The sequence below is a fragment of the Balaenoptera physalus genome (assembly GCF_965194825.1).
Source record: "Balaenoptera physalus genome assembly, chromosome: X".
In the NCBI taxonomy this organism is placed as follows: Eukaryota; Metazoa; Chordata; class Mammalia; order Artiodactyla; family Balaenopteridae; genus Balaenoptera; species Balaenoptera physalus.
The window spans coordinates 62,595,504-62,605,685 of NC_138903.1; the positions used below are offsets into that span (position 1 = coordinate 62,595,504).

Below are 10,182 nucleotides of genomic sequence, written 5' to 3' on the forward strand. Positions count from 1 at the left end.
TCCTCTAGGTGGACACAAAGCAGCGAGCTGATCAGAAGCTCAGGTTCTTGATGTCCCATCGCAGAAAGAATTCAGTGAGAGACAAAATGATAGGTAAGAAGTGGATTTATTTAGAGAGAAACACACTCCACAGACAGTGTGGGCCATGTCAGAAGGTGAGAAAGGCACCAGGGTATGGGGGTTGTCAGTTTTTATAGGGGTGGGTAATTTCATAGGCTAATGAGTGGGAGGAGTATTCCAGCTTTTTGGGGAAAGGGTGGGGATTTCCAGGAATTGGGCCACAGCCCACTTTTTGATCTTTATGGTTGGCCTTGGAACTGTCATGGCGCCTGTGGGTGTGTCATTTAACTTGCTGATGTGTTACAATGTGCGTATACTGAGGCTTAAGGTCTAGTGGAAGTCCACTTGTCCTGCCATCTTGGACCCATTTGGTTCTAATCAGTTTATGTCATGTCCTTGGACTATGTCATTCTTTCAAAGGTTGTTCCCTGCCCACTTCCCTCCTGTTTCATTGTTATGGATGACCAGAGTTCTATTCAATCTTGTAATGGCCCCCCCAGGGTATTTTTACAAAACTAGGAGATCTTCAGCTATGCCCCCATGAAAAGGAATTGTTATTTCTCTCCCCCTGTGCCCGGGCCCTCCGGAACACTTATCTAGATCATCTCTAGTTCCTGAGACTGAAGAAAAAGGCAGGGAAAGAAGGCCTTTTTTGTGGAAGGGGGAAAACTGAGGTCTCTGGTTCGGTCTTTATGTAAAAGTTAACTTGTAAATGAGCTCTGTTTAATTGACTTGAAAGTCAGCTCTTACAAACTAAATCTAAATGTCTAGAAAATTGGCCAAGATAAATTTTAGGACCACATGATCTAGGAAATATTCTGTACTGAATTGATATCTGCTACTGAAGGTGGCTTAAGCTTGTTGGTTTGATTAATATAGACATGTCTTTAGAGTCATCAAGGTTAAATAATTCAAGTGAGATAACAGCTTTGGGGTAAACTCTTTAGAAACAATTGTTTTAGGAATGTGTACTTAAGAATAATCTCTTCAGCTACTTTGTAGCTTAAAAATTTAGAGTTAAGTTAAATGATGGAAGTTTATTGAATAAGTAGGCCATTTACAAATAAAATAAGATACTGAAACATTAGTTAGTGAATATTGGCTTACCTTGGCAGAGAGAGAAACTAAAGGTATTTGGTGCCACCCTGAGATACTCTCCATAAGAAAGCACATGTTTTTAGAGTTGTGCATGATCAGGATTTTTTAAGATTGGATTAAATCTAGTTGGATAAATGGATTTTGTTGGGAGTGGGCTAAGGCAAGACCAGATTTGGTTTCTCCCTTCAACGTTTTCTTGGAATACTGCTTTTGATAACAGCTTGTGAGTTCCTTTGCCTTTAAGTGATCTGTATTTGCCATTGAAATCTTTTCACTTTGGTTAAGTAAATAAGTATTGTTTGACAGTTTCTAAAAGTTCTTTTGACCTCCAGCTAACTTTGAGATGCTTCAGAGGGCCCCCTGAGTCATCTCAGAGAGAAAGATTTAACTAGAATTATTTGGTATGTTAAATCAGATGTAATCAGTTAAATTAAATGTAATCCCGGTTATTGTAACCAAGTTTCTTTACCGATTACATTGCAATCAGATGTTTAACTATGCCCTTTTTTTAAAAGTCTTTCTGTCATTTATAGACAGTTATTATTGTACTCTGCTTTTGCAAAGTGCTTCATCTTCAAGATTTATGTGAAGGACCCCTTTTGACAAATACAGGTCTCTGATAAATTTCACATCATACTGCTGAGCTGGATAAGAAAAAGAAAATCTTAATGGAGAATCTGATGGCTTCATAAAAAGTTAACAAAAGGATTGGTTACTGAGTGAACTGGTGAATATGGTTATAATGTTTTTTGTTTTTTCTTTTTTTTGGTCTGGAATATCACTGGTTACTTAACATTACAGACTTACTTTGAAAGCAAATGTCTTGGTTTGGCTGTGTTCAATGGAGATGAGGGTGATTTTAGGGAAAAAGATTATGTTTCAATAGATATAAAATTCTAGATCTGTTAATTAAAGTCTGTATTTATGGAAGTTATTGTGTTAGTCACACTTTTGCCCTGATGTTTAGGAGAAAAGGAAAATTACCTAGTAAAGTTATCAGACTGTAATTATTCATGATGTATCACTGTTTGCTTTAGGTCTACTGCTAAAAGCACATGTACAATGCTTATGTGACAATTGGGCATAAATGATAAAATGTATGGCCTATAAAGCCTTTCCTCAACATACCTCTGAGCTTCTTCAGTTTTGCTCTGATCAGCTTTCCCCCAATGAGGATTAACTAGGCAAATATAAAGGAGGCCTAGCACCTAGGGACATGATCTATACCTGGGGTGAAGAGCTGAATCACTCTGGCACCGAGGGATAGATATTTTGATCATCAATGTCTTCTATTGAAAGACTTGCAATCAAAAGGAGAAATGAAAGAAAAAAAAATCTGCACTTATTGAAGTATGAGGAAGTCACTCTGGCCTATACATGGTTTAACTTTAAAAAGCGACCTGTTTTGTGGCCTTTCAGACATGCATTGTACATCTCCTTTAACATTGAAGAGGGGAATGCATTTGAAAGTCAAAATAGAGTAACTATGGTAAAACTAGGTGACCACTGTGGATGTGATTCCAGATGCATTTATTCCTGTATTGTTTCGAACTTGAATTTTCTGAGCTATATCAGACTCTGGGATGCCACAAGGATTTAAAAACTTCCCCACCCTCTTCAACGAGATTTTGGTTAAAGATTTAAGAGGATTACACCTGTATCAAGGTGGAGTAGAGGCCTTTCCAGCCAGAATAGGAAAAGCATCTGGAAGTGACAAAAACACTTCTTAAGGACATTATTCCTACGTACTGCCTTTCCTCTACTATTCAGAGTAGCAATGGATCTGCTTTTGTCGCAGAAATAACACAAACAGCAAATAAAGCTTTAGGTATAAAATGGAAACTTCACTCAGCATGGACACCCCAATCTACAGGAAAAGCTAAGAAGATGAATCACAGGAAGCTCATCTAAAATGGGACAAGGTCTTGCCAATTGCTCTCCTCTGTATACTGGTGGCCCCTAGAAGCTGGCTAGGATTGAGCCCTTATGAAATTATATACAGGAAACCATTCTTAGTTCCTAAGAGTAAAAAGAAGAGAAACATTTCTAATGTAGGAAGAAAAAAATTAAACAGTATGTACAACAGGTTGGTCAATTGTTAACTGCTATGCATAAGTTTATGTTCCACAGGTCTCCCCCTTGCCTGGCAGTTCCCTTACATCCCTTCAAAGCATCCCTGGGAGACCAGGTGCTGCTGAAGGTTTGGAAAAACAAGGACCCGAGTGGCAGCAGGAGGAAAAATGGAAGGGGCCATACAAGATGTCCTCCTTACTATTCACACCTCCTTAAAACTGGATGGAATTAAACCATGAATATATCACACTAGAGTAAAAAGATTATCTGAAACCGATGAACCCAGCCTGCCCCCAGCCTGCCACAGCAGAGGAACAGATCTGCAGGAAGTCGATGTCTCACCCTTTGGGAAATCTTAAGTATTTGTTCCAACAACCAGATGAAAGTTCTGTTTTCTTATCCTTTCTCATACCTTTTACCTACAAAACTACAGATTCATATGCTGACTCTTTCGATAATTCTAACTGCTAGATATGTGGTCAGTTTCCTATTTCCAGGTCTTTGGAATTGCCTTGGTGGGTTTCCTCCCTTACAGGGAATGGTTTGGAAACAACTGGCTTCAGACATACTCTCCTGAATTCCTAAGGAAATGAGATGTATTCTGTCTACTAAAGTTCTAGTTATCACTCCTCTTACCTCTAACCTGGTCTGTTGTATCAAAATGGCAGAACAAGGGATTGAGATCTTAATCATATAAGACTCAGATCCAGGACTTGGAACTCAAATATTTCTAATTTGGTATCTATTCCCCCAAATTTAGGCAGGACTATGCCCCATCTCAGCAGAAGTAGTCAGAGCGGTTGTTGACCCGTTCCCTAAAAGATCTGGGGAAACATAAAACCGAAATGGGGATTAAAACTGAGTCCCCTGCCGAGTTCATGATTAACATCTTTATCCAAAACGATTGTTCCCTTTTCTCATCCAACATCTGTTCTCCTCAAGACTGAGGAGTATCAAAGAAAAGGGGGACGTGAAACCAAGCAGGGCCCGTGAGGCTCCTGGACACGGAGGCCTTTTTGTCCCCTGTTTCTTGTAGGCAAGACTCCAGCCGCCATGACCTTCCCTGAGTTCCAAAGGGCAGATTCAAACATTTGCTAATCAATGGGGGGAAACAGCCAAGAAACCACCTGAGGCAAGATTAAAAGGACCAGAGAAGCTCATCAAGATTAGGAGACCCTACACACACCCTAATCTTGTCAGCAACCCCACCTTGGGAAGTATTGTTATAAAACTCATCAAATCCTCCTGGGGGGGGTGGTGGGGACACATAGTTTTTCGAGGCAGGAGCCTGCTGTGTCCCCCTTTGCCTGGCAAAGTAATAAAGCTACTCCTCCAAAGCTCTGTCTCCCACGTTTCTATTAGGCAGCAGTGAACAGAGGCCAGGTTTTCGGCAACACTGGGGAATCAGCACAAGCTGCTTGCTCAGGGAAAGGACGGGGTGGGGGACTAAAGGTCTTAAGCCTTATCCCCATTTTCCAGATGAGAAAATTGAGGCTCAGAAGTCAGGGGACTTACTTGAGGCCTCTCAGCTAACAAGTGCCAGAGTCATAATTTGAACCCCAAATGGCCCAACTCTGAAGCCAGCACTCTACCCCCCACACACTGCCTCCCTCTGTTTTCCCCAAGTCTTCTTTAAGGAAGTCATGTAACTCAGTCCAAAGATGTGTTTCACTCCTCTGTAAGGAGACCTTTTGTCTTCTAACAGCCTTAAAACATTCTTTTTTTGGAAAGGGAGAGGGAACTATTCCACTGCTCCAATTGATTTCTTTGTACTACAACAAAATTTAAAACTTCTGTGCATCAAAGGACACAATCAACAGAGTGAAAAGGCAACTTATAGAATGGGAGAAAATATTTGCAAATCATACATCTGGTAAGAAGTTAATATACAGAGTATATAAGGAATTACAACTCAACAACAACGAAACAAACAACCCAATTAAAAAATGGGCAAAGGACTTGAATAGATATTTCTCCAAAGAAAATATACAAATGGTCAATAAGCACATGAAAAGATGCTCAACATCACTAACCATTAGGGAAGTGCAAATCAAAACCCCAATGAAATACCACTTCAATATCGTTAGGATGGCTAGTAACAACAACAACAAAATAAGTGTTGGAGAGAATGTGAAGACACTGGAACCCTTGGGCACTGTTGGTGGGAGTGTAAAAGGGTGCTGCTGCTATAGAAGATAGTATGGTAGTTCCTCAAAAAATTAAAAGTAGAATTACCATAAGATCCAGCAATCCCACTTCTGGATATATACCCAAAAGAATTGAAAGCAGGATCTCAAAGAGATATCTGTACACCCACATTCACAGCAGCACTATTCACAATAGTCAAGAGAGGGAAGCAACCCAAATATCCATCAACGGATAAATGAATAAACAAAATGTGACATTATGCATACAATGGAACATTATTCAGTCTTAAAAAGGAAGGAAATCCTGTCACATGACACAACATGGATGAGTCTTGAGGACATTATGCTACATAAAATAAACCAGTCATGGGCTTCCCTGGTGGCGCAGTGGTTAAGAATCCACCTGCCAATGCAGGGGACATGGGTTCGATCCCTGGCCCGGGAAGATTCCCCCATGCCTTGGAGAAACTAAGCCCATGCGCCACAACTACTGAGACTGCGCTCTACAGCCCATGAGCCACAACTACTGGACCCACATGCCACAACTACTGAAGCCCACGCACCTAGAGCCAGTGCTCCACAACAAGAGAAGGCACAACAATGAGAAGTCCGATCACCGCGACAAAGAGTAGCCCCTGCTCGCCACAACTAGAGAAAGCCTGTGCACAGCAACAAAGACCCAACACAGCCAAAAATAAAAATAAATTTATTTTAAAAATTAAAAAAATAAACCAGTCACAAAAAGACAAATACTGTATGATTGTACTTATATATAAGATCCCTAGAGAAGTCAAATTCACAGAGAAGAAGAATGGTGGTTGCCAGGGGCTGGGGGAGAGAGGAATGAGGAATTGTTGTCTAATAGGTATAGAGTTTTAGTTTTGCAAGATGAAAAGAGTTCTGGAGATGGACGATGGTAATGGTTGAACAACAATGTTAATGTATTTAATACCACTGAACTGTACACTTAAGAATAGTTAAAATGGGTGCTCACTTTGGCAGCACATATACTAAAATTGGAACAATACAGAGAAGATTAGCATGGCCTCTGTGCAAGGATGACACGCAAATTCGTGAAGCATTCCGTATTTTTGGAGTTTGGGATTAGCAGATGCGAACTATTATATATAGAATGGATAAACAACAAGGTCCTACTGTATAGCACAGGGAACTATATTCAATATCCTGTAATAAACCATAATGAAAAAGAATATGAAAAAGTATACCTGAAACTAACACGATACTGTAAATCAACTATACTTCAATTTAAAAAGATTTTTTTTAATTTTAAAGAATATATATAAGTATAAATGAATCACTTTGCTATATACCAGAAACTAACACAACATTGTAAATAAAAACACTTCAATAAAAAATAAATTTTAAAAAAATAATGATTAAGATGGTAAATTTTACGTTGTATTTTATAATAATTTAAAGTAAATTTTAAATGCTCATTCCCACATCACCATGTCCTCCACCCTTAGCCATCTGGTGAATGTTTATTCGTTTCTCAACACCAATGTCTCCTCTTGTGAGCCCTTCCCTTAGCTCACTGATCCTTGTAGTTGGCCATTCCCTCCTGTAGTATGCCTTGCACATTGTACCTCTTACAGCACTTATCAAACAATATAGCACTTATGGTCTACCTATCCCTTTCCAAGACTAGATTATAAGCAATTTGGGGGCAGGGACAGTGTTTCACTCCTCTCTGTATCCCCTAGGCCTGGGGCTTGGTAGACTGGAAAAACCCAAGAAAGGCTTTTGTAGGGGGGTATCTTAAAATTAATGCTTATTTTTGTATATTAAAGCACAGCATACACAAAAATCATTGAAAAACTACAAAAAGAAAATATTTTACCATATATAACAAGAATTTTAAATCTTTAATATATTAATATATATTTAAATAATTTTAAAAAGCTAGTTCCAAAGAGAAAGATGAGTGTTAAACCTTGACTGAAAATGTATACATTAAATTATAAACGTAAAATAGAATAGAAAATATTTAAATTTAGTAAGAATAATATCATAAGGCATTACCAATCTTTATTTATTAAAAGAAAATGGATTTCAAAATGGTGATTTTGTGATACAGCCACTATGGAGAACAGTATGGAGGTTCCTTAAAAAACTAAAAATAGAACTACCATATGACCCAGCAATCCCACTGCTGGGCATATACCCTGAGAAAACCATAATTCAAAAAGAGTCATGTACCACAATGTTCATTGCAGCACTATTTACAATAGCCAAGACATGGAAGCAACCTAAGTGTCCATCGACAGATGAATGGATAAAGAAGATGTGGCACATATATACAATGGAATATTACTCAGCCATAAAAAGAAACGAAATTGAGTTATTTGTAGTGAGGTGGATGGTCCTAGAGTCTGTCATACAGAATGAAGTAAGTCAGAAAAAGAAAAACAAATTCCGTATGCTAACACATATATATGGAATCTTAAAAAAAAAAGATTCTGAAGAACCTAGGGGCAGGGCAGGAATAAAGACCCAGATGTAGAGAATGGACTTGAGGACATGGGGAGGGGGAAGGGTAAGCTGGGACGAAGTGAGAGAGTGGCATGGACTTATATACACTACCAAATGTAAAACAGATAGCTAGTAGGAAGCAGCCGCATAGCACAGGGAGATAAGCTAGGTGCTTTGTGTCCACCTAGAGGGGTGGGATAGGGAGGGTGGGAGGCAGACGCAAGAGGAAGGAGATATGGGGATATATGTATATGTATACTTGATTCACTTTGTTATAAAGCAGAAACTAACACTCCATTGTAAAGCAATTATACTCCAATAAAGATGTTTAAAACAAAATGGTGATTTTGAAAGCTGTAGACCCGAGAAAGCCTGGATCGATTGAAGTTCTGGCTCTTAAGGAGTTCATACGGGAGAGTTATTTGACCCGGGGCATCGGGGGCTCCCCAGGCTTTAGAAATCTGGGGAGATTCCCACGCCTCCTCCGAGAACACAGGCGCGCATCTCATACGGCTCCACCTCAACCGTTGGGCCCCTGGGAGGGTCCAAGGGACCCCACCCCCACACCCGCTCCCGGCCAGGGCCTGTGAACTAGACCCGCCCAGCGACCCAAATGTACCTCAGGTAACGGGCAGCCTGCTCTGGGCTTAAGGCCCCAGCTTCCGCAAACCCTCGGGACGCCTCCATGACCCTCAGATTGGGCTCCGTGTATCTCGACCGCGGATTGAACTTCCCTCGCTCCCGCCCTGCGCATGAGCCTTGCGCGTGGAGGCGGGGCAGGGCCAACGGACAGTGTAGCGGCCGGCCAATCACCTGCACCGCGCTCCGGCGCCGCCGCCTGAGCCCCGCCCACGAAGGTCGCGCGCATGCGCCTACGCGCGCTGGGGGGGGGGGGTGTAGAGGCGGTAGCTGACCCCGTGGCGGGGGGTGGGTTCTGTCCTCTTGTCGTCTGTTGCATTTTCACTCTAGTCCAAACCACGCTGCGGCGAATTTTTGTGTGCGTGTGATATCCTTGTGAGTGGAGTAGACCGCCTGATATGATCTCAGTCGTTTTAGTGGCCCTTAGAAACCTCCTCCACAGCCTGGATCCCCAAATATCCTCCCTTCCCTGCTCGCCAACGTCTGGTACCGAGCGTGCTTTGAATTCATACACCCTAGGAGGCATAGTCCTCGTGATTTAAACTCACAGTAAAGAAGAGTCTTCATTGTGACCACCTAGAGGGGTGGGATACGGAGGGAGGGAGATGCAAGAGGGAAGAGATATGGGAACATATGTATATGTATAACTGATTCACTTTGTTATAAAGCAGAAACTAACACACCATTGTAAAGCAATTCTACTCCAATAAAGATGTTAAAAAAAAATCAAGCCAAAAGTCTCATTTGCGAAATAAATAGTGCTGTTGTGTATGGTCACCACCATTTCTTCAGAAGCTCCAAATGAGATGCAGTCATATTTTCAAAGGCAGAGCTCAGGGCTTCAGGTAATGTGGTGATTGAGTTTAAGTGGCTTCCTTGGGCAATGCTAAATAGGTTTGTGAGCCAACAAAAATTGTCCTTTTTCACATACTGGCAAGAACATGGACATTATGATTTCTCGAGGCACTAATTAACATTCAGTATTTGAAAACTCACCTATTGACCCAGTCATATGCCTACCACATATCCAGAAGATTTTAAGCTTTTTGTAAATTTCGTAGAACGTTAGTGTTAAGGGAAACACCGACTGAAACCACCCGCCCTGGCCAGGCACCATAGTAACCACTTGTGTGAGTTATCTTAAAACAGGAGGTCCTGGTAAGGAATATGGAGCTGACAAGCTACCAGCAACCAGAGTTAAAAAGGGAACTTAGGGCTTCCCTGGTGGCACAGTGGTTGAGAATCTGCCTGCCAATGCAGGGGACACGGGTTCGAGCCCTGGTCTGGGAAGATCCCACATGCCGCGGAGCAACTGGGCCCGTGAGCCACAACTACCGAGCCTGAGCGTCTGGAGCCTGTGCTCTGCAACAAGAGAGGCCACGATAGTAAGAGGCCCGCGCACCGCGATGAAGAGTGGCCCCCGTTTGCCACAACTAGAGAAAGCCCTCTCACAGAAACGAAGACCCAACACAGCCATAAATAAATAAATAAATAAATAACCAAATATTTTTTTTAAAAAAAAGGGAACTTAAAGAAGGTGGTCTACTTTCCTGGTTTATATGACTTTAAGTCATATGTTCATGTGACTTTAGGCCCTCTGTTAAGAGGGTTTTTAGTATACCACTACTATCCCCATTTTTCAGATGTGAAAATTGAGGCTCAGAGAAATAAA

At 41.2% G+C, this 10,182-nt stretch overlaps 2 protein-coding genes across 2 annotated transcripts in view; one reads left to right on the forward strand and one right to left on the reverse strand.

The window, feature by feature from the left end:
* PIN4 (peptidylprolyl cis/trans isomerase, NIMA-interacting 4) overlaps positions 1-4,257 on the forward strand; it is a 57,349-nt gene extending 53,092 nt beyond the window's left edge. The window contains exons 3-4 of the mRNA XM_082446077.1: positions 9-93; positions 3,275-4,257. Coding sequence (XP_082302203.1) covers positions 9-93; positions 3,275-3,447 — 258 coding nt within the window. The 3' untranslated portion in view covers positions 3,448-4,257. The remainder of the gene's footprint in view (positions 1-8; positions 94-3,274) is intronic.
* ERCC6L (ERCC excision repair 6 like, spindle assembly checkpoint helicase) overlaps positions 1-8,764 on the reverse strand; it is a 52,626-nt gene extending 43,862 nt beyond the window's left edge. The window contains exon 1 of the mRNA XM_082445966.1: positions 8,491-8,764. Coding sequence (XP_082302092.1) covers positions 8,491-8,558 — 68 coding nt within the window. The 5' untranslated portion in view covers positions 8,559-8,764. The remainder of the gene's footprint in view (positions 1-8,490) is intronic.
* Between the last annotated feature and the right edge of the window lie 1,418 nt (positions 8,765-10,182).